The sequence below is a fragment of the Micropterus dolomieu genome, linkage group LG22, assembly GCF_021292245.1.
Source record: "Micropterus dolomieu isolate WLL.071019.BEF.003 ecotype Adirondacks linkage group LG22, ASM2129224v1, whole genome shotgun sequence".
NCBI lineage: Eukaryota > Metazoa > Chordata > Actinopteri > Centrarchiformes > Centrarchidae > Micropterus > Micropterus dolomieu.
The window spans coordinates 8,667,869-8,695,333 of NC_060171.1; the positions used below are offsets into that span (position 1 = coordinate 8,667,869).

The 27,465-nt window shown below is 39.5% G+C and overlaps 1 protein-coding gene across 4 annotated transcripts in view; it reads left to right on the forward strand.

Annotated features, from left to right (window-relative positions):
- Nucleotides 1-27,261, forward strand: part of LOC123961654 (AP-3 complex subunit beta-2) — a 51,842-nt gene extending 24,581 nt beyond the window's left edge. For 3 of the 4 annotated variants that reach the window (XM_046037191.1, XM_046037192.1, XM_046037189.1), the window contains 19 exons: nucleotides 3,289-3,386; nucleotides 5,719-5,773; nucleotides 5,887-5,958; nucleotides 6,351-6,413; nucleotides 6,578-6,710; nucleotides 6,879-6,988; nucleotides 7,126-7,302; nucleotides 7,808-7,994; nucleotides 8,870-9,000; nucleotides 14,673-14,787; nucleotides 16,210-16,390; nucleotides 16,823-16,985; nucleotides 17,177-17,264; nucleotides 17,533-17,642; nucleotides 17,813-18,041; nucleotides 18,698-18,782; nucleotides 19,030-19,127; nucleotides 23,950-24,088; nucleotides 25,568-27,261. In XM_046037191.1, the coding sequence (XP_045893147.1) occupies nucleotides 3,289-3,386; nucleotides 5,719-5,773; nucleotides 5,887-5,958; nucleotides 6,351-6,413; nucleotides 6,578-6,710; nucleotides 6,879-6,988; nucleotides 7,126-7,302; nucleotides 7,808-7,994; nucleotides 8,870-9,000; nucleotides 14,673-14,787; nucleotides 16,210-16,390; nucleotides 16,823-16,985; nucleotides 17,177-17,264; nucleotides 17,533-17,642; nucleotides 17,813-18,041; nucleotides 18,698-18,782; nucleotides 19,030-19,127; nucleotides 23,950-24,088; nucleotides 25,568-25,754 (2,421 nt within the window). In that variant the 3' untranslated portion in view covers nucleotides 25,755-27,261. The remainder of the gene's footprint in view (nucleotides 1-3,288; nucleotides 3,387-5,718; nucleotides 5,774-5,886; nucleotides 5,959-6,350; nucleotides 6,414-6,577; nucleotides 6,711-6,878; nucleotides 6,989-7,125; nucleotides 7,303-7,807; nucleotides 7,995-8,869; nucleotides 9,001-14,672; nucleotides 14,788-16,209; nucleotides 16,391-16,822; nucleotides 16,986-17,176; nucleotides 17,265-17,532; nucleotides 17,643-17,812; nucleotides 18,042-18,697; nucleotides 18,783-19,029; nucleotides 19,128-23,949; nucleotides 24,089-25,567) is intronic. The other variant, XM_046037190.1, reaches the window with a different exon arrangement.
- Nucleotides 27,262-27,465: the final 204 nt, after the last annotated feature.

Genomic DNA, 27,465 nt, shown 5'->3' on the forward strand with positions numbered 1-27,465 from the left:
CATTGACACTTTGCACAAGGAGGGCAAGACACAAAAGGTCATTGCTAAAGAGGCTGGCTGTTCACAGAGCTCTGTGTCCAAGCACATTAATAGAGAGGCGAAGGGAAGGAAAAGATGTGGTAGAAAAAAGTGAACAAGCAATAGGCATAACCGCACCCTGGAGAGGATTGTGAAACAAAACCCATTCAAAAATGTGGGGGAGATTCACAAAGAGTGGACTGCAGCTGGAGTCAGTGCTTCAAGAACCACCACGCACAGACGTATGCAAGACAAGGGTTTCAGCTGTCGCATTCCTTGTGTCAAGCCACTCTTGAACAAGATACAGCGTCAGAAGCGTCTCGCCTGGGCTAAAGACAAAAAGGACTGGACTGCTGCTGAGTGGTCCAAAGTTATGTTCTCTGATGAAAGGAAATTTTGCATTTCCTTTGGAAATCAAGGTCCCAGAGTCTGGAGGAAGAGAGGAGAGGCACAGAATCCACGTTGCTTTAAGTCCAGTGCAAAGTTTCCACAGTCAGTGATGGTTTGGGTGCCATGTCATCTGCTGTTGTTGGTCCACTGTGTTTTCTGAGGTCCAAGGTCAACGCAGCCGTCTACCAGGAAGTTTTAGAGCACTTCATGCTTCCTGCTGCTGACCAACTTTATGGAGATGCAGATTTCATTCATTCCCTGCACACAGTGTCAAAGCTACCAGTACCTGGTTTAAGGACCATGGTATCCCTTTTCTTAATTGGCCAGCAAACTCGCCTGAACTTAACCCTATAGAAAATCTGTGGGGTATTGTGAAGAGGAAGATGCGATACGCCAGACCCAACCATGCAGAAGAACTGAAGGCCACTATCAGAGCAACCTGGGCTCTCAGAACACCTGTCACTTGTCAGTTTTAATCATCACAATGAAATTAAATAAATATTTGAAATATGTCGGTCTGTGTGTAATGAATGAATATAATATCCAAGTTTCACTTTTTGAATGGAATTACTGAAATAAATCAACTTTTTGATGATATTCTAATTATATGACCAGCAAATGTAAATGACAAACTAATACAGACACAAGCAGACAGATCACCAATAACTACAACCAACAGGGAAAACAGACTGAAGCTGGGAATAAATAGAACACAGAAGTAAACAGACAAGAAGTAAACAAAGACATGAACAAAGGCACAGGACTAGGAACTAATATAAGAGACAAGACAGATACTAAGTAAACTTAAACCTGCGGATGAATAGAATAAACAAGGCTACACAGAGACTAAAGCAGAATGATCAAAATCAGATTAATGAAACTGGCAGAGAACATAAATAGACACCTAGCAAACAGACAGAATTCAAGCATGATGGTACAGAAACTAATACATGAGACAGGAACAGAACTGAAATCAGGAAAACACCAAAACACCACTAAACACCAGTTGACAGATAATAACCAGATAAACAATCACATCAGGTAGAGAGTGCACACTAAAGGTAGCAAGCAAACTAAAAAACTAAGTCTTAACAAACAGCACAGCAAAAGGGATTCTAACTAATAAGACAGGGTGGCTAAAGCAGACAAGATAACAGAACAACACAGACCACGAAGACTGGATACAAGACCACAGGCACACAGGACTGCCACCCAAAAGCCAACAGACTATATAACAGATACCTAACTGATAAATGAATAAACTGACAGAAAACTAAACGGAACAGATGACAGGACTAACATGCAGATACAAAACCAAACCCTCAGAATCAAAACCCAAAAACACAGCACTGAGGACAGGATCGTGACAAGAGCATCAAAACTAACCAAATGATTTTCCCAGATCTAATGGTTATAATTCAAACCCAGTAGACTTCTTTAGCAAGTTTAGCTTTTGGGCTGTAGTTCAAAATCTGCTCTAGATTTTCCAGCGTATTATTCATAGATGTGGTAATAACAATGTTCCAAAATCATGTGGAATTTCTTTATTGGAAAACATAAAAAAAATTTCTTGGGGGATGAGTACCCACCCGTGATGCTTTTTCACGGCAGCAGGTACACCGCATGCCAGCTTTTTAATTACTTAGCTTATCAGTGTAATCGTCCATCCCGATGTTTCATTGTTGACATCACCCAACCCTATTTTGAATTTATTTACTCTGCAAGTAATTTTGGGACTGCATTTCCTTTGTACGTTTCTCTTTTTTGATGTGGTGATATAGGTCTTAGAAATTCATTCATAGTGGTCTTAAAAAGTCTTAAAAAGACAAGGTGAAACCTGTAGAAACACTGTATCACTTACATGTGCTTGGAAGTTAAAATCTATAACTACAAATACAGCTTAAAGCATGTAAAATGTGAGAAATATTTTCATGTTAATAACAAGTTCGCCATATCACCTTACAAGGCCATGATAGGAAAATGTTGTGTTCTCAACTTGCCTCCTCTAAATGTCCAAAAAGATCAGTTATTAATAAAAATGTGTCAACAGTGAATCCAATTCCTTTGTGTAATGTGAAAGGGGGTCGCTCATAGTGATGAATCCATAGAGATCACATGACTCTGCAGAGCATTTCATTGTCTGTCGGCTTATTGCTTTGGTTTTATGGCCCATAACTTAACTGTTTTGTTTTAATCTCTCCACTCTCATCAGTTTTGTTTCCAGACACAGCAGGCAGCTGTTTTCACTGAAAAAGCTCTTATAAATCCACTATTGCTACCTATACAGCAACAAACAGCCGATAGATAAAGTTAGCAGCAAGCTGGCGAACATAGTGGAGCATTTAGCAGCTAAAGCGCCAGATATTTCCCTCGGGAGTTGGTGGAGGCCAAAAGCAGAGCTAAAAGGAGTGAGAATATTTGATTTACATTTTTCATGTGGCCAGAAACACTACTCCAAGTAAATGCTGATGTTGCTTCATTGCAAACACATTCACCACAATATCTTTATATGGTAATCGTTATTGTGTTTACAAAATTTTGTGCTGCAAAATCAATTTAAAATCAGTTAATGCAGGTTTAAATGTTGTGCAATATGCTTATTGATTGCTTAAAAGAACTAAAAACACAACCCTTCCTCTTGAAGGACTCTTTGACAGATTATTTCTCAGACTTAAATTTTAATCTTCTCACTTTTTTGTGAGAGCTGTAAAAATACAGCAGTGTAAGGCAGTGATGCACTGGTAATGCACTGTTGCTTTGGGAACTAATGAATTTTCTGTTTTCAACAAAACATTAAACACAATACCCAGAGGGCCAATATATTACATTCGCAACTTTTTCACTGCACTGGTGACCTCTCTGTCTGTTTTCTCATTCCAGGTGGTGATGGCTGTGGCTCAGCTGTATTTCCATCTTGCCCCTAAAGCGGAGATTGGGGTGATTGCCAAGGCCCTAGTCCGTCTTCTGAGGAGCCATAGGTGAGCTGTACAGTCCATAATTTTAAAATAAATTGTCTATTGAAAATGCTATACCAAAGATTTTGGCAGCATCCAAAATTAATCACAGTGTAGTCAAGACAGCAGCATAAGCTATCTCAAAACATTTCTGTGGCTGAGAATAGTTTGAAAATAATAAGATGTGAATTTGAGTCTCACTTGAAATGGGACAAAACAAGCTGAAGTGCCAAAATAAAATAAATATTTACACAGCTGAATGTGATAAGAGAAAGCTATAATGAACATGAAACTCAGCAAAGTGGAAAACAGTATGAAAAAAGAAATGACAAGTGAGGGTAGTAAGGTAAATCTCTATAGCCCTGAAGCAGAAAGTGAAATTAAACAGGGAGCTCAGTGAGGCTGAGGTAAACATTAAAGCATAAACCATAAGGAGTGATGATGACACATAGGTGGCCTCTTGGTTGTAAGTCCTGCAAACTGCCAGCTTCTAATTGAGCAAGTGCTTTTGTGGCTCAGGGTGTGCAGAAACGGGATCATCACTCAGCAGCGACCAAACAGCAGCATCTCCCTGCAGGGGATTTGTCAGGAATCCATTGCACTATATGATATGTTTCATTAGTCTTTATTATGCATGTGGAGTTAGTGGTGTCTCAGCTCTCATTACAGCCACATCGGTTTACTTCCTTGAAGAATAACACCTGGATGTTTAACTAGAAAACTGCTGAAGTTTTTGAAAAACATTTTTAATTGGTCTTGTTTGTGTGTACCAGACCATCTACAAACAAATGCAGATGTAAGATGCACAAATTTGCATCAAAATGTTATCAGGGTAGTCAGGAGGTACACAGTCATACAGTCTGGAGAAGAGGTGTATCAAAACTAAACCACCACATCAGAAGATGATGTCTTTTGTGACTTCTGATGCATAATTTCCCTTTAAACTCACTTTGTCTGTGAGGATGTAGTGGAGCTTGTTCTTAATCATTTTGTCATTCACTTAGCTTACAGGATGTAAGATAACTTGACTTAGCAAAGGAATTTAGGGGTACTATGACACAGGTTTCCCCAGGCCATAATAGGGTCAATTGTTGAGCTAAAGTAAGCCAAAGGTGACAGCCAGGCACTCTCCAAAACAGTAGGTCAGACTCTGTCTCTCCTGTCTGTCGGCTGACTGACACAGCTGTCTTGATAAGGATGAGCTGTTAGGTAACCCAAGGTTGAGATTACCTTTATTTTGTTTCCTTACTGATTGGCTTTATGAAGAAAGTGTTGCATGTGGTTTAAATGACACCCAACGTGTCTTGGTTGGAAACAATAACCTACAGACTATTTACACACGTGTGGAGATGTGAACAATAACCTTATTTCAACACTTTCTGTAAGTCTAGGAAGAATAAACATCCCCAGGAAGTACGCTTCAAATTTAGTGTTGCATGTGTTACACTGTATCTCCTCTATAAACTAATGCTATGTTAGTTTTCATCAGTCTCTGAAACTTGTTTATCACACCTGAACCTTGCTCACTTTATTTCCATAACACAGACAAATTGAGCACCAGCTAGTTAGCTAGTTTTTGCTTTTGTCTGGCAAGCCATCGGCTGAAGGGCTGGACCTCCACTATGGCCACAGAGAATCTCGGATCCAGTAGACAGGGAAGGGGTTTGACCTTTTTATGGGATTGAACATAGGCTATATAAAATAAGATGACGTAGTCATCGTGACGTCACCCATTGGTTTGTGGACTGCCATTTTGAAGCCTCGAGTTTGGCCGATGGGGCGCCGCCATGTTGAGTTTTTGCAACCAGGAAGTGCCCGGAAGTGACCATATTTGGACGAGACAGTGGAGCTAACGGCCGTTAGTGGAGATAGCTAGCTTGCTTAGCTAGGTGCATCTGTAATTCACATTAACTGTCATTTTAACAGAGCTGACAACTTTGTCTAGCGAACAACAGTCTTAAAACTAAATGTACTCACCAGAGAAAGTGAACAACTTGCTGCTAATAAGCTTTTTCAACTGCGCGGGTTAAATTTACACAGTGCTGTGGGTACGAGTCACTCCCGCCTGATTGACAGGTCGCCGTGGTACCTACTTGTCAATCATAGATAATCCCGCACTGAAGCATACGCTGCTTTATGGTCTATTTTCTTCTGAATGGGACCATAATGTACTAAATGAACATCATGTTGTATTGAAAAAGACATGAAACTAGTAACCAGAAGAGTCGCCCCCTGCTGCAGGTTTATGGGACTTGCGCATTGGATTCACGTCTCAGCCCGGAAGCTTCCCGCTTGGGATTGACACTCTTTTTTTTTTTTTTCAACCAATCTCTCTTGTTTCTGTCTCTTCCTCCAGTGAAGTCCAGTATGTTGTTCTTCAGAACGTGGCAACGATGTCAATTAAGAGAAGGGTGAGTTACACCTGGTGGTATTTTGGTTGTGATTGTGTGGAACTTGAAATCAAATGCTGTTGGAGCTATTTCACTTTGGGTTTTTTTTCTCTTCCTGTTTTCATGTTTCACAGGGCATGTTTGAACCATACCTGAAGAGTTTCTACATCCGCTCTACAGACCCAACCCAGATAAAAGTCCTTAAGGTTCTTTTCTATTCTATTGTGCTGCGATCCTTTTTGCTTTAATGTAATGTAACATACAGCAGCTTCTTTTGCCGATCCTCAATCATTTTAAACTCAGTTACATGAGAGAAACCTCGATGCAGTCATGATGGCAGACCTCCACAAGAGGCACCTCCACAGTTGACATAAAATTACCTAATCTCAGCAGCGGAAGTTAGTCCAGGAAGAAATTGGAAAGACGAGAAGGTTGCCAGGCATCAATGATTACTGTACTGAAACACAGTAACTTTATTCACTGATTTGGTGAAACAGGATCTTATTGAATGGAGAAAATATTTTCCTCTCTCTTCCTGCTGCTCTGCCCCAACTCTCTGTGATTTACAGTTTATTAATTTATTTATTTTCTTTTGCAGCTGGAGGTTCTCACCAACCTGGCCAACGAGACGAACATTTCCACCATTCTCAGAGAATTTCAGGTACAGTGAAACAGAACTTTGGATGCTGAGTGAATTTTGTCGTCAATCACAGTATCAACAAAAAGTGTGCAGGTCTGTACTTCTGCAAGGTGAAATTCGACAGCAGTAGCGTTTCTTTATGATTACTGTATTTCTGCAGTAAGTGAATATTATTTTTCTGGCAGACATACATTAAAAGCATGGACAAAGACTTTGTGGCTGCCACAATCCAAGCCATTGGCCGCTGTGCTACCAACATTGGCGAGGTCAGGGATACGTGTCTGAATGGCCTCGTGCAGCTGCTGTCCAACCGAGATGGTAAGTCTTTCTTTGTAATGTGAACCTGTTTTAGAGCATTTCTTCAGTGAATAGGTATGGAGCTGAATTTGAACTGAACTCATTTCAGTAACTCAATCTAGGATGAAGAAGAACTTATTCAACGTTGATTTCTAATTTCAATGAGCAACTCTTCCTCTTGTTGTATAGAGCTGGTTGTAGCCGAGTCAGTGGTGGTTATTAAGAAGCTGCTGCAGATGCAACCGGAGAAGCACAGCGACATCATAAAGCACATGGCAAAACTAACAGACAACATCCAGGTGAGGCTGTCCGTGTCTGTTAAAGCAAAGGAACCAAGAGTTGTTGTCCCTTTTTGATGTGGAGCTACATCCCTGTCTATTACCAGTAGGAGAGGTAGATGTAAACAACCATTTAATTTAATTTTAATTGTTCTCAGGTGCCGATGGCGCGGGCCAGTATCCTGTGGCTGATTGGAGAGTACTGTGAGCACGTACCTAAGATTGCCCCGGATGTGCTGAGGAAGATGGCTAAGTCGTTCACTAACGAAGAGGACATTGTCAAACTTCAGATAATCAATTTGGCCGCAAAGCTCTATCTCACCAACTCCAAACAGGTGTGAATGACATGCATTTTTCTAATACTAGTATATAAAAAGACTATAAACATTTTCAGCAGTGTGTGCAGTGCTGCCAAGATTCAGCGCAAACACATAACTAATACAGCACATTCTGTTAACTCAAGTGTAAGAATCAAACATTATGTTTTTAAATATTTTAGTCATGCCTGGTAAGGCTGGGTATCACTACTCGTGCTGAGTAGTATCGAACCTTCTCCAGTCAATCGAGTACTACATTCAGTCCTTTTTGTAATTTCTATTTACATGGCTCCCAGCGAAACACACAACACACGGAAAGAAAGAGAAGGGCATACCTCTTTTTTACTTTCCTTGCCTATACACAGCCTAACTTGGGGGTCATCATTAGACACTGTAATGTCATATGACCACACAAACACAACCACATTTGCACATTCACGTGTACATACATAATCACATCCATAGGTATTCTTGTTTTTACTGTCCTCGTTCTACATGTCCATAATATTCCTTCTTCTCGCAGACCAAACTATTGACGCAGTATGTTCTCAACTTGGCCAAGTATGACCAGAACTACGACATCCGTGATCGGGCGCGCTTCATTCGCCAGCTCATCGTGCCCACCGAGAAGAGTGGAGCTCTCAGCAAGTACGCTAAGAAACTGTTCCTCGCCCTCAAACCTGCACCGGTTCTCGAGTCTCCATTTAAAGGTACAGAAACCATTTAAAAATTAAATCTCTTTTATGTCTTCCAGGAAAAGGAAAACTGAATTTAAAAAATCTAGATAATAGAAATGATTTGAACAATTTCATTTAGTACTTGATTACATTTAGTGCTTGGGTCCCCTGATGAAATACAAGTTTAAGAGAGTCACTACTAACTGATTATACTAAATTAAGTATTAATTTTCCTTTCACCAGAATAAAGTTATTTCACCACCAGCACTAGCCTAGTGCAGAGGTTTTCAAATTGTAAGGCACGCCTCCCCACGGGGATAGGAGAGTTACAGGGGGGATGCAGAGGGTGAGACGAAAGGCAAAGAGACTGTGTGAGGTAAAAGGGACAGGTGCAAAACAACAGGAAGTGAGTTATTGTAGTTTGTCCCCCTGATTTGGCTCGCTTATCAACATGAACAGCTGTTGCAGCTGTGGCTGTGATACAGAGCTCATATTAGGTAAAACACTTAGCACCCAATCTCCGCAATTTGCATCAACACATTTTCTCCGATATCCATAAATCTGCTTGGAAATCTTGGGGAAAAAAATAACTCCAGAACTTGCCTGAGAAGCATCACATAATTTAAATTTTCTTCAGTATCAAAGCAATACATTGACAGTTGTCTGCACATCCATGGGCACATTATAAACAGGAATTGTTAGACGCCAATTCGGCATACTTTAAATGGTGCCAATTTGCCAGAATGTAGCCCACACAACTAACTTATTCCATGGCAACATTGTACTTCCTGTGTATCACCCAAAGCCCCCAAATTATTAGGACCTGTAGTTCCAAAAATTTGAGAATGAGTACCTTATGTTCCTTCCAGATTTGCATTTTGGATTCCTTTTTTCTTGTGTTTTTGCAGATCGAGACCACTTCCAGTTGGGTTCATTGTCCCACTTACTGAATGCCAAGGCTGGTGGCTACCAGGAGTTGCCTGACTGGCCCGAAGCCGCCCCAGACGCCTCCGTGCGCAACGTGGAGGTGAAGGATTCTGTGCGTGCAGTGGGAACAGTAACATACAGAGACACAGGGACCCTCTGGGGTCTCCAAGGAACCCCAAAAGGTGGAGGGGGCGAGGGTTGCTCCTGCCTCAGAGCAGTGCCTCAGAGGGGCTGGACCGAGTCACCAGAGCCTCACATCCAATATAACATTAACTCCAATATAACATTGATTCCACTAGCCATCTTTCATTTACTTTCAGCTCATTAGCATTAACAGCTCATCAGTAACATGCATCCTTTTTGGCCACCATCTATTTCCAAATGGATGCTGCTTAACAACTCCATGGAGGAGAATGAGTGACAAAGGAGAAAAGAGGATTATAGTGTCTATTTAAAAACTTCTCATTCACTATGAAAACAGTCAGTGGTATTGAACTCCTCACCCTCTCTGCTGCACTTGCTTCTGCTCAGCAGCAGGTCACTCGCCCCATCCAGGTGATTTCTCACCGATGTTTGAGCCAATAGCACATGTGATACAGAAGGGAACAGACTTGGGAGTTTTTCCACTACAAATCAGTATCAACAGCAGTAAACCACATATCCTGTAGTATCTGCTAGAGTTTGCCCCAAGGGACGATTTTAAGAGGCCAGCACTTTCAATTATACAGGATGTCAGTACAGATGCAGCAAATAGTTGATATTATGCATCTGTAGTGTATTTCATTTGGCGTAATTATTCTCCAAAACTTCAATTAGAAACACACGTTATACTCTACTGGACTATAGCTGAACAAACAAACTTTTCACTGGATCTGAGTGTACACAGTATATTCTTCTGTAGAGCGTCATCCCAACTCACCAAATTCCCCCCTCTTCTTCTCCATCACATTCACTCCATGTGCCATCGGTTCATATCCAACAATGAGTGCTGAATGAAGACATGAAATCAAAACTCGGGTGTGTCACTTCTTTGTCAAAATCAAGACTCAACTCATAAAACCACTTGATTTTGAATTTCAGAAGTGACCTTGAGGATTGATTTTTGTCGTCATATTTGTTGATTTTTTTGTTACAATAGTGTGTATTTCTTTACTCACTGCCCAAATGTTACATACTTAGTGTTACCTTGTCATTTACTAAAATTAAGCCACAGGTGCATTGATATGGACCATGAGTTTTATTTTGATGTGACAGGTAGATTACAAGAGACAGGCTTGTTAAAGATCATACCAGGAGTTTGTTTTAGCCTACTAAATAAGTAAATAGGTTATTATCACCGGTAGAGAGTTAAAATGTGCTTGAGATAGCTGGTCTATCACAGTGAGCCATTTCTTGATTTTGTGTTGTTTTACATCATGTGAAAATGCAGCTGTGAGCAGGCATTGTTTTGAAAAACTCCCCCAGTATATCTGCATTCAAAGAAGCTCTGACATACTTGATAACTGCAACTAGGTTTATTGTGGTCTGGCAGGGATCAAATCTCATTAGCTTGTGATGTAATTTTAGGGACCTGCAACCGATGATTGACAGCTCACACATCAACATTAACCCTTTCTACAGCGGAGTAATCAAACTCTCAGTGTTTTGGTCTTTGCTTACAGCTTTCAAACTGGGAATAAACATGGCAGCTGTTCATGTATAATCCTCTAAATTACCAACCTAAATTACATAACTGTAGGCCTTGCAATTGCAAAAACATGTGACATTCTACGATATAATTTAGTTTAAATGGATATCAGATTCAGGTGTTTTGAAAGGTGATGCGTTAAGTCCTTGCTGATATTTCTCCAGTGTATCTGAGCCCTGTTTCAGAAAGCAGGCTTAACAAACTCTGAGCTTATCTGTGAGCTCTGTGTTGTGAGCTTGAGGTGGGAAACTCTGAATTTTCGGTTCCAGAACAGCTGATCAGAATAAGTTCAATGAACTCTGAGTATGTTGAGCTCCGATACTATGATTCACCATGGCAACAGGTAAATAAAGGCAGAGCCTCCATTTTAATCGGGTGGAGCTAGAAATATGAATGCGTGTCAACGCGGACCCTGATAGGCTCTAAAACGCAGGAGTGGAGGAAGGATCAATGCATTAACATTATTAGGCTAGCCTACTACACAGCGTTGCTCATTCATCATTTACCAGACTGGAATTTCCTTAATGAATAGTAAAGTGCTACAGCCTATTACAGTCGATTTTAAATAGGAAGGCTATATTTATTAAGCTTTAACCCGACGGGATAAAATGCTGGTGGCAATCGGCTACTTGATTATGAAAATATGTAGGCTATAGATCAAATATAAGACACAGTTTACTCGTGAACCTGTGATTGTAAAATCACTGTCACACCCAGCAGGTTAGCCTATTAATTATTTTTTGCAGTGGAAAATGTGTCGTCGTAGACGTCTATTTTACATTAATAAAATCTGTTTATTAATGCTGTCAAAACACATGATAAATACGAATGTTCCAATCAGTGCGACTACTATATGAAAGATTAGTACTGTTCATTGATCAGTTTTATAGGTTACATATTAAACAGTGATTACTGCAGTAATGTAGCCCACAGTAAGTGTTTCCAGTGCAACTGTCCACAGAGTCGCAGCGTTATACCTAAAGACGGACATAGATTTTATTCTGGGCTGAGGATAAATCCACGATGTGCGAAGATCTGGCCATACGTCGATGACAGATTAATCATAAAAGCGGTCATGTTCAAGATCATGTTTGGGTAAAAAAACTAATAGCCTATCTAACCGGGATTTTAAAGTTTTTAAAGATGTAAATGCGTTCAGATATGTGCTTTGATATCGACAGAATGAATGAGAAAATCAAACGGTGTGTCAGACAGCTGCCTCAGGCTCCCCAGGAGGGGAGGAGTTAGAGAGAAACTGACGGTTTTCCAACTTCTCCTGAGAACCTAACCTCCTCGGGAGGAGGTTAGGTTCTCAGCCTCAGTGACCGGAGTTACTGATCTAGGGATTATCTGATCTCGCTCTCTGAAACGGAAAACCCAGAGTTTCCCTCATCTCAGGCTCAACATACTCAGAATTTTCACTAATCCCGCTTTCTGAAATGGGATATGATAAACATATTTATTGTCACAATAACCAAATAAATACCAGCTATGACAGACCTACAGCACAGGGCACCCTGTGAGTAAAAACATGTTAGCATGCAACCTTGAAATAGCTAAAAAAGATGGAGAAATAATTGAAAACATCCAACTTCTCCCACTCCAGGAGTTAATGGCACAAATGGTAAAATCTATTCAAAATAACACATTTAAAAGTGATGAACTCTTGAACTCATGTGGCTGTGGGATCTCAAGATGTCTCAAATCTCAGCTTGTTGTTATTCAAAGTGTATTAAATTGAAAGAAAAACACAGCTTGGAAGGTAGGGAATCAGTCTGAAAACCTTTAGTGTGTTTTTGAGAAATGGTCAGCAATGATGTATAATATACATTTGTAAAATCAACAGTATGGTCCTTGAAGTAGAGGTTGATTTGCTCAGAAACTGTTCTGGGTCATAATCAAATGAGTGTCCCATTACAGCCACTCATGTTGTGGCTGTAAAAGCTGGGAGGGCCCCTCTGAAGCCCCAACCTCTCTCACGCGTTCTCCCTCTGCACGTTATGCATCTCCACAGATAGAGGACGTCATAACAAGCAGCGAGGGCCGGATCGGCTTGCTAGGAGACTGGCGAGAGGTGCCCCCACCCCCCCTACTCAGTTTGGGAGTGCGGTGGTGTTTGTTTTGATGACTGCTCTCTCTTTCCTCCTATTGTCTCTCACTGGTTATCATAATGTAGACACTGACGATTGTCAAGTTGAAGAGATAAGATTTATGAGATTTTACTTATTAGTGCAGATTAACAGAATATCTGTCTTTGTCGCCAAGTGGAAAGAGACCATTCTTTATTCTCTTTAAAGAAATTGTAGGAGTGAAGATGAAGAATAAGAGCTGATGCTAAATCTTAAGGACGAAGCAGATTCAAGAAAAAAACAGTCAAAGGGATTAGAAAGCCGAGCTTCACAGTTGACAGTTTCATATCAAGGTCCACTTGCTTGTAATGGAACTTTCGACCACTCTCCATGGTCTTCATCAGCAAATGAAATGTGCCAAGAAACTGTAGATGTTAAGCCTTTCCATGATGTAAAATTCTTTCGTTATTCTGAGCATGTTTTAGGACTTGTTGGCTTAAAAACTGAGAAAACAAAGTTAATTCTTGATGCAGCTGACAAAACAATGTCCACTCAAGGTCCACTTACTCACTTATTTACATTTACTTTTAAGCCAACAAGGACAAGGAAGTCTGTGTGTGAATGAGCGGCAAGTGCTTTCGATAAAAGTGGCATGCATATCAGTGATACAACCAAAAGCCCCAGAACAAGGGAGTAAGTGGACCTTGAGTGGAGTCTGGTTTGCCACCTGGACAGTTAGGCACTGTTTCTTCTTCTGCACCTAATTGATTATCACGTGAAATTAGTGACACAAATGTTGTGTGAAACCGAGTGATGTGATTTCTTACTGCATGACGGCTTCCCCTCTCCTGTTCCACCCGTTTCACTCTTCATTTACCTCATTTTATTCATGCTAGTGCAACATCATGCTTTGTCACTGATGAAGACATTTATACTAAATGCATTGTCATGTATTTGCTTGACGTATCAGTAAGTAGAGAATGATAATGTTGACTATTTAGTTCATTAAGTATATCTATATATACAGTATAATTAAGTTATATTGGAGTGTTTTAATTTAATCACAAAAAACTAAAGAATTCTTTTGATCATTTTAATAGCTACCTAATTGCCAGATAGTGTGGTAAATAAGTATACTGTGATTAAAATTTGGGGGGTTATTTTTGTCTCTGATAGCAGAAACTGTTCTCACACATCTTCTTTTTAGACCCTTCCTGTGCCTGTATCTCTTGCTTTCCTGACTTTTTTCTAAAAAACCTTTCCTTCCTTATCTCACCTCCATCCCAATCTTTTTCTTTTCTACATCTGCCAGGTATTTACGCTGCTTGAAAGAGTCACAACATTAACGAGTGTGAGTCAGTTAGCGGCACAGAGCCCACCTCCTTAAGCCTCAACCCATATAGCGGCAAAAACCCAAGTGCTTTTTAACACCCCGCCTAATGTAGTTGCTGTTCTGTGCTTAGCTCAGCCAAAGCTATCCGAAACACAGCACCCTCTTCCTCGGTCTCTGCCATTAAAGAAGTGATTCTTTTAGCAGGATGTGCAGTCCTCTGACACGTCAAGATGCATTAGCAGCCTTGTGGGTTTTAAATGGGGATAGAGCCATCCACACTCATTAGCTGATGGCTCTAGTTAATGAATTTGGTCACAGAAAGAGGGGTGGCCTCTTTTCTTAAAGTGTGGGAGGATAGTCAACACTCCTCAAAGACATCACTTCTCTTAATGGAACTGCTCCCTGTATTAAAAGAAAACCATTTCTGCAACTGGTCATGAAGGCATCACCTGGTGCTGACATCTATCTGTGCTAGAAAGAAAGAAAACCTCCATATGAGCATTAGTGTCTGTACTGAATTTGTTCTCTGACTGTCAGATCTCAAAGTGGATCTGACGGCTGGCTCCATTTGGCTGCATCACGCCCAGGCAGAGGCATTCATGGCCATGCTACTGTAATCTGCCCACGTCTCTGCTTCTGTCTGAGGGGTTTGTCACTGACGCAGATCTGACGGCTTACTGTTTGAACTCTGCCAGGTGCCTGAATGGACCAAATGCAGCAGCCGAGAGAAGAGGAAGGAGAAGAAAGTAGAGAAGCCGTTCTACTCTGACTCTGAGGGCGAGTCTGGGCCGACGGAGTCAGCTGACAGTGGTAACTTTAGGGTGCTGCTGGCTATGTTGGTGCCATCACATCCTTTTAGCCAAACGAGTAGCGTCCACCACAGATGTGTTTGTGTGTGCGAGAAAGAGATTTTTGTTGAAACCCAGTGAGAAAAATCTATTTAAGGATAAGGCTACCAAGATTCAATGTTGTTCTTATTGTCAACAAATCACATAAAAAGACCCACTCTATCACTAATGTGTCAGTTCGCGTCTCAGCTCCAAGCTCTTTAGTCCTACTGAAATTGCAAGTCTTAAAAAATTGGTCATAAGTATCGGTCCATCCATCATCTTTACCCGCTTATCCATGCAGGGTCGCTGGGGTGCTGGAACCAGTCCCAGCCAACATTGGGCGAGAGGCGGGGTGGTAATAAGTATATAGTTAAATTTTTAAAAAGGCTCAGAAATCATAAAAAGCGTAAATAGGTTATTTGTTGTGGACTATTGTCTGCAGCAGAAACATACACATTTGTAGAATCCAAAACTTGGATTTATAAATTTTTGTTTTTGGTGGTGGTGGTGTTGTTTTTCATGGGATTTGTTGTCAGTGGGAAACAAAATATCACCAGTCTTATCCTTGAAAGGACAACGTTATATTTACTCTCTTTAGTATTATCTACTGTAGTAATACTACTGGTAGTAGTGCTAGTTTCCTGCTTTAGTATTATGTTTCGATGAGTGAAGAGACTCAAATCTGTGTCTTACTATCCTAATTGGTATTGTCAAAGATTTTTTGGGGAGGTTAGTCTTTTGATTATCCTCTGGTGTGTCAAATATAAGTAAGTGAAATAAAATACGTAATAAAACCCTGGATGTCAGTTTACGCCTGACAAGTTGTCTAGTCTTAGTAAAGACTAACAACATCGCTTAAACCTACTTTGCTGACTTTGATGTCAATACAAGCCAGCACTAAATTATTAATAAAAAAATCAAAATATTGTGGAAAAATACACCATTGTTACAAATACACAGGTGTAGTATAAAATTGTATTTCTGATCACTGTGTGTGCGTGTGCAACTCAGGTATAACCTAAGAGACAGAAAATCTGGAAATGTTATTGGTGCTGCCGAATCTTCTTTTTATTGGAACCTGCCTAGAGTGATGTCTAGAGTATCAGTAATACAAGAGATAATACAAATTTGACCTACTCCATTGATAAATGTCAAGTAAAAACTGGAACAAATTGTGATTTTACAGATCAAGAAGTTACGTTATATTTGACCGTGACACTTTCAGGAATTGTTTAATGCTTACTTGTTTCATGGTTCATGTAAAAAATCCATGTTTGTCTGTGCATCTTGTCACTTGTCGCTGGATAAGGGGTATACTTTCCAGGCAGACTTTCACGTCCCTGTTTTCTGTGTAAATGAACTGACCTGCTAACCCTCTGACCCTGACCTTTTTCCTTTTCAGAGTCGGACTCTGTCAGCGGCTCGGAAAGTCGCAGTGGCAGCGAGGAGAGTGGGTCGGGATCAGAGAGTGAAGAGAGTGAGGAAGGCTCTGAGACTGAGGAAGAGGAGGAGGAGGATGAAGATGAAAAAGACAAGAAGAAGAAAAAGAAAGAGTTAAAGAAGCCAGTGCAAGAAAGTGAAAGGTAGCACATGCTTCTATGTTGAGGGTTTTTTTGTCGTGATATTAAGGACACTGCCCCAGCCAAAAAGAAAACGTGGATCCAACCTTTTGCTTGCATTTTAGATCTTTTAGATCTGTGAATACTAAATTCATGATATTCTATTCTGTTAGTAGGTAAATCCAATTCATCCTCAGGTCCCTAGCCAAATATCTTTTTAAAGGTTCAGTGTGTAATATTTGGGAGGATCTATTGACAAAAATGAAATATAATATAGATAACTATGTTTTCAGTGGTGTATAATGACTTTACTTAATAAACTGCTCTTCTGGGTGCCGTTGTGCAACCAATTTTACAGATTTGGTAGTAGAATCAGTAGATTAACAGTAGAATCTGTCTCATCTCTTGTAATAATAACTCTGGGATCCTAATGGGAGTTTTTGCTTTCCTTTCCAGCGAGCAGAGCAGTGAAGAAGAAGAGAGGAAGCACGTGAGGAAGAGTAAACAACGTAAGAGTGACTCAGAGTCTGAATCTGACGAGGAGGAGAGCGAATCTGAAAGCAGCCAATCAGAGTCTGAAGACTCTGAGTCGGAGGCAGAAGTCAAAAAGAAGAAAAAGGTATCGATAATGTGTCCACATAAGAAAAACACACTAAAATGTTAAATACAGGTGTAATCAGGACCCTGCCTACATCTAAGAAATGAAATTCTTCTTCTTCACTGCCTCGTGGATAAAACATTCATGTCTTTAGACTGCCCTACATGCATGCAGTAACATAAAAATCTGCTTCTCTTTCATCCTCCTTTCAGGCAGCTGTATCTAAGCCTCCTTCTAAGCCTGTCAAGAAAGAGAGCAAGAAAGAGAAGAAAGAAATGTCTCTGCTCGACCTCGATGACTGTGAGCATTTTCATCTCTGTAAGCTTTCTGCTCTGAAACAGTAGTGACTCATGTCCTCAGGCACCTCAGTGAGTTAACGTTATTGAACAAGGATGTTTGCAAATTGGGGTTATTTCTAAAAATCACAGTAATAGGTGTCCTTGACTATGCCAACTCTTCTGGTAATCAGGAAACTACAAAAAACTAAAATGTGTACCTACAAGACATGATGTAAGTCAGGAATGAAACTCTTTCCCGATACTTCTCACACTCCCGTCTCTTTTCCCAGTTGAACCTGCTCCCTCTCCTCAAGCCACACCCGTCAACTCCTTCCTGTCCAACAGTCTAGCGACTGACCTGGAGGGATTGTCTTTGTCTGACGCTGTTCTCTCTCCGGCAGTAAGTACTTCACGTTTCTCTCATCTTCCTGGTTAGTGACTTCACCCCATTAGACAAATTAGTACTCTTGAAGAGGAAGACCCACTCTGATATCAACCATTTCGGAAAAATAAGTTTTGAAAACAGTCTAATGATTGTTAATGATTCTCCATCTCCTCCTCTGACTACAGACTATCGCTCCCTCCAGTGCCCTGAAGAACTATGAGCTGCTGCACCGGATCACAGGGGAGGGTCTGTCGGTGGGGTACTGCTTCAGCCGACAGCCATTCAGCCCAGACGCCAACATGGTGGCGGTGCAGATGCAGTTCACCAACAACGCCACCTCCGACACCAAGAACCTGCACATGGAGGATGTGAAGCTCCAGTCTGGGATGAGGGTCAAAGAGTTTCCTGAGATTGGTGAGTGACGGGGCCCACTGGGGACAGATCCTTTGAGTGCCACGCGATCCAAAAAGACAGCAGTTTTCCTTTTGCTGTTCTTAGAACCTTACAAGTAGTGGAGATAAAAATGTAAAGGTTGAAGGTGGTGCTAGAGGAAAGGTCAGGTTGAGATCAAATTTGCTACATTGTGTCCCATTTACCAACTACATATTCTAATTGTGTGCTGTATGTACAATTCTACAATTGTGATAGTATACTTAATGTTTTTTAAGAGTAAAGGTACTTAAATCAAACTGCAACTTTAGCTGCATGTCGTCCTAAAGCTCTGTCTTACCGCCATTCACATTTCGATTTATTTACATTTCTTTGCAGCTCCTTAATTTCCTCTGTGCATTGCATTCTGTAGTAATGGTGCATACCAACCGCACAAATCTGTTTTATAGTATCCATACTGCCCTATAGATCAAAGATTATCTTCCAGTGGGATCACAGCACATATTTAAAGCCTGCTTTGTAGTATGTAGTAATGGAATTGGGACATACGTAGCTTAGATTTTTCCATAAATCACATGTAAAAACATGCACAGTCTGCAGCGGAGGACACAAGTTTAATCTCAGATCAAATTAGTTTAGATGTTGACTGAAGAGGTTTATTTGTTCTTGTGTGTTGACAGAACTCCTGCCGGCAGGTGACACGGCCACCGCAGTGATGGGCATCGATTTCTGTGACTCAACACAAACCGCCAACTTCCAGCTGTGGTGAGTCTGTGTTTTAGCGTGCAGACTTCCTGCAGTCCTCTTATAATACTGTGTGAAAACAGAAGAACTTGCTTTGTTGCATGTGTCTGCAGCTCAAGTGAACAATTACATTTTATCCAGGATTGGAGCTCTGTGTACAGGATTGAGGAAACAAATAAAACAATAGTAATATAAGTTCAGAAACCCCCCTGTACTTTTAGAAAAATAATGATTACTAAACTTGTTGTTTTTTGTAATCCATTGTTAGCACTCACACCAGGAAGTTCTTCGTGTCAATTCAGCCACCGGTTGGGGAGCTGATGAGGCCCGTCTTCCTGACAGAGAATGAGTTTAAAAAGGAGCAAGGTGAGTGATAAAAGGAAATTAAACAATTCTATTAAGGGATATAGAATATAAAAACACCATGACTTTACTGCCATAACATAGGAGGAGTCAGACACTAATGTACGCCTGTACTGTGTGGAGGTGAATACATGTGTTTCATATTTCCTTTCTTACTAATTCTCATCACTTTATTATTATTTATTATTATATTTTCTTTTTGTATTCTAAATGTATCTAAATGTATTATTCAAAAAATAGTGGAAAAGGGTTTTCCAATGAACTAGTCATTTTTTCCCAGTATTTTAGATCAAATCATAATCTTAAAGGTGACTTTCTCCATACTGTATATTTGATTGACAATTGCAGTCCGGTCGTCCTTTTGTTGGAAGGTTTGACAGCAGCCATTTCTATGTGATGACTTAATTTCTGTCACCCCAAAGTAAAGAGATATTCATCCTGAGGTTATCCAGGATTTTCTCCAGGTATGTGACAAAAGAGATTAGGACTTCTATACCAAATTTTTTTTTTATTGTAGGTAAACATCTGTTGGAAACAAAGAAAGGAAACCTGCTGCACTTTTGTTAATCAAAGACATGTGCATTCAATAACTGAACATAAACAACACCCACTGATAAAATGACTATAGTACGGACTGTAGGAGGAAACATCATTAAAAAAGCTCTTAACAGTAGAAGAGAATCAACTCCACTTTCATCTTTTCACAATCATCAGCATTTATTTTCAGATTTTGTCCCTGTGGTATAAGCTGTACACACATTTTATGTTACTTTGAGTTAAATGTGCATTTAGAGGAACATTTAGGGATGCATTCACACCCAACCTGTTTGGCTCAGTTAAAATAAACCCTGCTGCGTTTGCCTGGTTAATAAGGTTCCTTTGGGCTGATATTAAAGCTCTCCAGCGGACTCTTGTGCAGTTCGCTTGTGATGTGAAAGCAAACGTACCAACCGTAGGATTTTATGACAGCAGATATGTGATTTTAGCATTATTTCAAGAGCTAAACTACTAATAAATCGATCTGCTTACTGTGAAATGCATTCAGGGAACAATCTTTTAATTGTTCTGTACAAGCCATGTATGTATTTATGCAACAGCTGTTAAAACTGCTGTGCTTGTACTCTGTGTACTTCATCAGTTCATTAATTACATTAAAGTGTGACATCAATCCCACAGTATTAAGCCCCAAATCATTAGTGTACAAGACGCATTCCTTTCGTCCTGTCTCTACCTGTTACTCATTTAGTCTTACACATATTTGATCGATTTGGACTCTAATAATACTTCTAATCAGCTATTTCTTCATGAGGTCTTTGTGACACCAAAGAACATAAATAATCATAAGCATTACAGTGCTGCATAAACTTCAGTCACCAGAATTTGATTTCCCCGCGTGGGTCCTGATGAGACACCTATGATGACACTCTTGGACAAAACTGTCCAATGAGCTAGTTACCTCTCGGCCTGTACAACTTCACGTTTACTCCTCTTGGTTCATTTGTAAAAGTCAGTGTGAACAGGAACTTGGACCAGAACTAAAATACAACAATGTATAATTCTTGTCACTTCGTCCAGACCAACTGAACCGAACTACAGGTGTGACAGTTTTAAATTTGTATTCTTTTGTAATTGTCCATTAAAAGACACAACAGTCACTGTATATAGACACATGAATAACCACAGTATTGCATGTTTCCTTATGCAGGAAACTGTCTCAGTACCCACACTTGAGGCATTCGTGAGTAGTTAAGTGTCTACCTATGTGAGATATTTCTGGTAATCACTTGAGTGCTGGAGTGCGGGGTTCAGTGGAGCACTCTTCATTAATGATAATGAGGCCCTCCTAAGGCTCTGTCAAGATCAGATCTTTTATTGTTTTTATTTAATTTCCACATAATTTACAAATATCTAGGTTAAAATATACAGTACTGCAGTTGCATTCAAGTGATGGTTAAATTAATTCTCATTCAGGAGCTCAGAGGAGCATTATATTTAATAAATTGAGTTACACAAAAGCACATAGCTTTACTGTACATAAAAGACAGCTAACATATTATTTTGAAAGTCCTATATCTGTTTTAAAGAAATTAACTTATTTTTCAAAATCATCAAAAAATCTGTCAAAATAAGATATATAAATAGATAGAACTGTCGACAATGTCAGATATACAATATTATTCTTATCACTCTTATCAAGAAGAATAGATTCATTTATATTAAGTGATAACCGTCTGAGGAGGTTCTACCATAACTGCTTATAGTGTTTGGACACAAATAGTAATATTAAGGTTCATTCCAGCAGGTCATAAACTTGTCTGTTAGTTATTGTCGGTCACAAAACCAGCTCCTCGGTGCATTACTGCCAACACAGTAGACTCAGTAGACCTAAGTGAATTGTGGGATGCATTTGGCTCTGAATACTTATTAGGAAAAGTGCTAATCAATAAGTTAAATGAATTGTGTGTTGGTATATTTCCACCGTGGGACACACTTGTCTAATGCCTAGTGATGTTTGAACGCTGAATTATGTGCAAGTGTGGGTATTGGGACAGATCTGGAACAGAAGAGTTTACTGGCCACTTTGAATTCCTTATAATCCGACTAAGTTTCTGAAATGCAAAGTGTTAGGCAGAGGAGCTACAGACAGTTTCCAGCATGTTTTTGTTGTTTGGTGTTCATTTCCCATCCTGACTAACACTGAGCGAGTTTTGAGCTTTAACAAAGCCATAGTGACTCTTTAAACATGTGTCATATCCACGGTTCCTCCCCTCTTCGTACTGTCCCCAATAGAGAAGCTATTACAGACTCTAGGTAAGTTGGCTTTGATAGATTTGTTTTTCCCTGCCATCTGTGTGCCCACCTGCCTTTTAGCCAACCTCAACCTCACACAGACCCTCCACTCCTCCTCCCTCCTCTAACTCCTCGTGCTGACTCCCCCTCCTCCCCTCCCTGCCTTGGTAATCAACACTTAACTGCTTCTCCGGGTCTGTAGCTGTAGAATCACTAGTACTAACTTGCATCTTTATAAAGGCCACTCACACTCTGCTACGCCAGGAATGACTGCAAATGCTCATCCACTGATCCGGATCCACTCTTCAAGCACCCTGTGAACAAAAAGTAACACATAAGGCTCAGAGCAGCACTCGATCATGTGAACCATCGCTCATATTTCTATTACTTTGATCTTTCAGACTGCTGATAACCACTGACCATGTTGGGAATCTGAAGTGTTGCAATATAACAATATAAAATTTTTTTGCCTGAATGGTTTGTTGCAGATTCAAACCTGACAGATTGTTTTTGTGATTTGCAGGTCAAAAGACATCTGGATGAGCCAGAGCTTTGTTTTTAAGATGTCTTGGTTTCAGCGTCTTTTTTTTTTAACATGCAGCAATTATTGTCATTGCTGATTATTTCTTGATTAACTAATTGTTAATTTAGTTCAGTGTTTTATAACCTTTTTGGCTCAGGACTGTTTAAAACAAAGCTTTGTCGTTTTGGGGGACATTCTCCTTCTTCTTATTGAGGAAATAGGGTATCATAAATTAAAGAGATTATAAAGCCCCTTGAGGCAAATTTGAGATTAGTACTTGAAATATGTCTGTACATGATGATCAGTTCACCCAAAGTGTTATATTTAAACAGTTTCTAAAGGCCTGAATATGTAAAATTATGCAGTCATTCATAAGAAAAAAAACCCAGATTTTATACTGAAAAAAGAAACATTATTTTGTCCAGTTTTTTTGTTTGTTTGTTTGTTTTTTTTATCTTAAGTAGGGCCCCCTGGGTTAGGAGCCACTGTTTTTATTCAATAAATTTCCCCCAAAATGATGTCTTTAGATTACTTGTTTTACGTAACCAAAGTACAAAAAGATATTTAAATTTAACAATGATATATATATAAAGCATCCAACTCTCACATTTAAGGAAGTTAGAACCAGCAAATGCCTTCTACAATTAGTCAGTTAATCAAATTGTTTAATTTTCGGTCAAGTGACCAAATTTTTCAGCTCTAGTTAGGACTTGATTAACAGTGAAATAGTCATTCTGTGAAAGCTCAGTAAATAAGCGGGTTTGAACCAAGATGCACGGCTCACAGATAAGCAGATTATGTAGAATTTCACATTTACTCGTGAAAAGGAGGGTTACTACAGGGCAGGAGGGAGTGGCAGGAGAGATAGAATGTAACGTGGAAAAACAGAGTAAACAAGCTGGGGTTTTGACACATTCAAATGCTGTTGAAACATCACTGTATATGTAATCACACGGTGAAAAACTAGGTATTTCAACCTGACTTCTTGATGTTTTTTGACCTGACCTTCTTGATGTTTTGGACCTGCAAAATCTGCAAAATCAAGAAGAGAAAATTGCTTTGGTGCAAAATGTCTTACTTTGAAACTCCCCCTCGGCTTCTAGTGCACAAATTTGCCTCTTTAGTGCTTTAAATTGACCAAGAAAACTGAGCCACTCCTCTACTGTGTTCAGTGGGAAGCATCAGTGCATTCCAGTTTAAGTTAGCATTTTGTAATTTTTTTGATGTATTGAGTATTACATCCATCTCCTTAAAGGCTGCAGGAGATGCTTGTGTATAAATCACTTTTGTGTTAACCATATATACAGTGTCTGTACATTATGCTGTATATGTCTGTAGCTGGTAGATATCCTGAAAAATAGATTTTATTGTACTTATTATTTACAAGCACTGTATTGAGTCCCCACTCTGATACTGTACAAGCAGCACCCTGTTATGTATTGTTGTATTAGTTAATAACTGCTTTAACTTAGAGCTTTCCATTTGACCAGTGCTCTGCTCACTCCTCCACAGGTCAGCTGATGGGTATGAACGAGATCACGGAGAAGCTAACTCTGGACGTAAAGTGTCGGAACGAACACGCCATTGTCCAGAGGGTGACCACTGCCGCCAACCTCAGCAGAGTCCCCTGTGGTTCAGATAAAGAGTGCAGGTGAGCAGAAAGAAAGATAATAGAAAGTGACAAAAACATGCATCATCGCTTTAAGTAGCAGTTGTGTGTGAAATCCTGTGTATTGTTACACCTTTCATGTTAAAATTTCAGTAAAGCAAGTATGTATAATGTATTTTAATCAATGAATTGTTCATATGTCCATCTCTGTGGTGGAGTAGCATAAAACACACAAACTGGCACAAGGTCTGTGGCTTCAGCAGCTTTAAAAGGTTGGTTCACTCAAATAAAAAATAAAAAGCAAGTAAAGACATGACTAATGTTGCCTCTCAAGTTTATTTCATGTGATTACCCAAAAATACTTGTTAGACGGAAAGAGAAACATGTCAAGCAAATCCTGAACTGCAGAAACATGTTCTGAGACACCGTTTATTTAGTTCAGAGTGTCTAAATACCAGCAGAGGCCACTGAGAACATTTTCTAGTTTGATGAACCAACCCTTTAGTGCAGCGCCTTCATAAGGCTAACAAGTGAAAGTTGTTTCAGTCAGTTTAGGCATTTCAAACAATTTGACCTTACAGTGCCCCCATCTGGCTAATCACTGCAGTGGTCATGCAAAACACAGCAAGATGTACAGTATCATCTCTCCTTGTTTTGCTACAAATTGACCAGCTGTGTCTTAACATTTGCACTATAATGATAGATAGATAGACTTTATTGTCATTTCCCTGGGTATTTGCATACACAGAAAAAACAAATAGTTTCTCATCAGCCCCCTTTGTAGTGCATCTATCATTATGTCATATGACATAATGTCATTATAGCGCTCCCATTTGGCCAATTAACATCAAACAACACATATTTTTAACACAGGAGAACAATTTGTCTGCAGAACTGAGTGATAGTGAAGTATTAATGTTCACAAGGCAACAAAAACTTCTGCAAACATCTTCACAATCCAGAGATCTGAATAGAATACTTGAGAAGATGCACTTATTTATTTGATTTCAACATTTCACCAAATGATAATAAATATTTTAGTAAATATTTTGATGCACCTGAATCAAGATGTTTAACTAGTTATCACAGTATTAATCTTGTCAAGATTTCCCACCTCTATTTCAAGATGCATTATTCTTTCCTCCATTGTCAAAGCAGGTTTTTCCTTCAACAGTTATAAATTGTGATCTTTATTGATTGTGTGATTCATTAAGTTTATGGTGAGCTGATTTTAACACTAGAACACAGTTTAAATATATTTTAGTAATTTCAGTTTATTCTTAGTGCCAGTAAAAAAATTGTGACAAATGTTTTTTTAAATCAAAGACACTTACTTACAGCATCACATGTAGATGTTTAAAAGACTGGTGTTAGGTCATTATTGTGCATAACTGTTCATAAACGTGTCAGACTGTTCGTCATGTTGTTTTTTTATTTGAACCTGCTGATTGACACACGTGCTTCCCTCCTTTATTCTGTGGCTTCAACTTTACTTTCTGATCTTTGCTGCCTTGACCTCAGTCCTCCTGTTCCTCCTCCTCCTCATCCTGTCCACAGGTTCGCAGGCAGGACAGTGACCAGCAGCAGCTTGGTGCTGGTCACAGTGGCGACCAAAGAGGAAGGAGCCGCCCAGCTGACGGTCAACTGTGAGAAAATGGTGATCGGCACCATGCTGGTGAAGGACATCCTCCTAGCTTTGACACAGTGACGCCTGCCTGCGCTCGACCTTATGCCCCCTCACTCCAACGCGCCTCTCACATATCGTCCGAGACTCATCACACGTGTAGCATCTCCTCCGTTCTCCTGTAAGCAGTGAGGAAGTTTCCAGAATGTTTTATTCCAGTTTGTTGTTTTGTTCAAGAGCCCTCTACTTTTAGAAATTATTCCTATATTCCGTGAATGCCACAGCTGTACTGTGCGTGATATTTTTGACAATCAGACATGACTGATGGTCGGACATGATATTAAATCCCTTTCCCCCTTTCTAAAGTTTCTTATATGCCATTGTTCAAAAACACTTATTTTGCAACAGATTTTCCTTCCTTGAGGAGCAAGGAATTTCATTGACTCCAATTTCTTTAGTTGACAAAAAAAAATGTTTTAAGAGTTAAAAACCTTAAATTTTGTTTTCACAAGGTCCACTTAATGTTTTTGCAGCTTTCAAACACATCTTGTGGCCTTTCTCAGCAGCTGGAGTTCACTCGCTTGTCATGGACTGAGACTGAAATGAAGCACCTTTCGTCATAAGACATAAAAAGGTATTAATACAAGATAATAAAGAATCATGAGACAATATAAAAAGACACATAAATAGGATTTAAACAGCATAAAATGATATAGAAGATAAAAATAAGCCACAGTGTGCTACAATGTGATCTATGATACATATGAAAAGTCCTAAATTTTTATGTTATTTTAAGTTTTATACCTTGAAGTCAAAGAACTGAGAGTTGGAATGAACCTCAAGTTTATTCCAGATAATGTGGTGCATAAAAACTGTAAAGACTTTTTAGCTTTGACTCTGGGAACAGTAAGAAGATCTGATAAGTCTGAACGGTTGTCATGACATGACCATACATACATACTCCACCTGCTGAGGAAGGCCATGAGATGCAGTTTCGAAATCACAGTTAGTGAAATGTTGAAAATGTTTCTGTCTAAACAAAAGGAGGTCTTTCTATCCCCATAATCTGAGAAAATAAAATATCCACTTTTACCCATAAAATGCAGTTTTGTTAAAATTATTTAGAAATAAGGTGCGTAATTGTGAGTAATTGTTATTCTTTGACAAGTGGATGCACAAATCTGTCACACCAATTAAAATTCTTAGCTTGCTATATTAGCTATCAGACTGTTTTAAGATGTAGATAATATAAGTAATAGATTATATACTGAAGGCATAAACTCCTCCAAAAAGCACGTCACCACAAAAAACACAAACTGTAATGTGTAATCAATTCTCATCCAGTTATTTGACATTTGTTTTTACTTGAATGTAGCATGAAGGCTCGACTGAGACAACAACTACCTATAACTCATTCCATTTTGGCACAATAAAAGTTGTTAATCAATAACTCAACACTCCTGGGAATAAAGAAATATAAGATCATAAAACTCAAATTCTGCGGTTTTAGCATTTGCCTAGCTGTCATGTTTGGATGTATAAATGTTATTGTATGTATTGCAACATGTAATACAGTACTACTATAAGTAAAGTGTGGTGTGTGTGAGTGTGTTTGATGATGGCGCTGAACATTGACCCGGCAAACATTAACTGGTTGTTTTTCAAAATGGCTCAAAATGACACGTGACTTGAAATCATCATGAAGCACATTATTACCATCAGTCCACTCCCATTCTCTTTGATGACTGATATAAGCTACCTTGGTTAAAACATGATTTGCCTGTCTTATTTATTT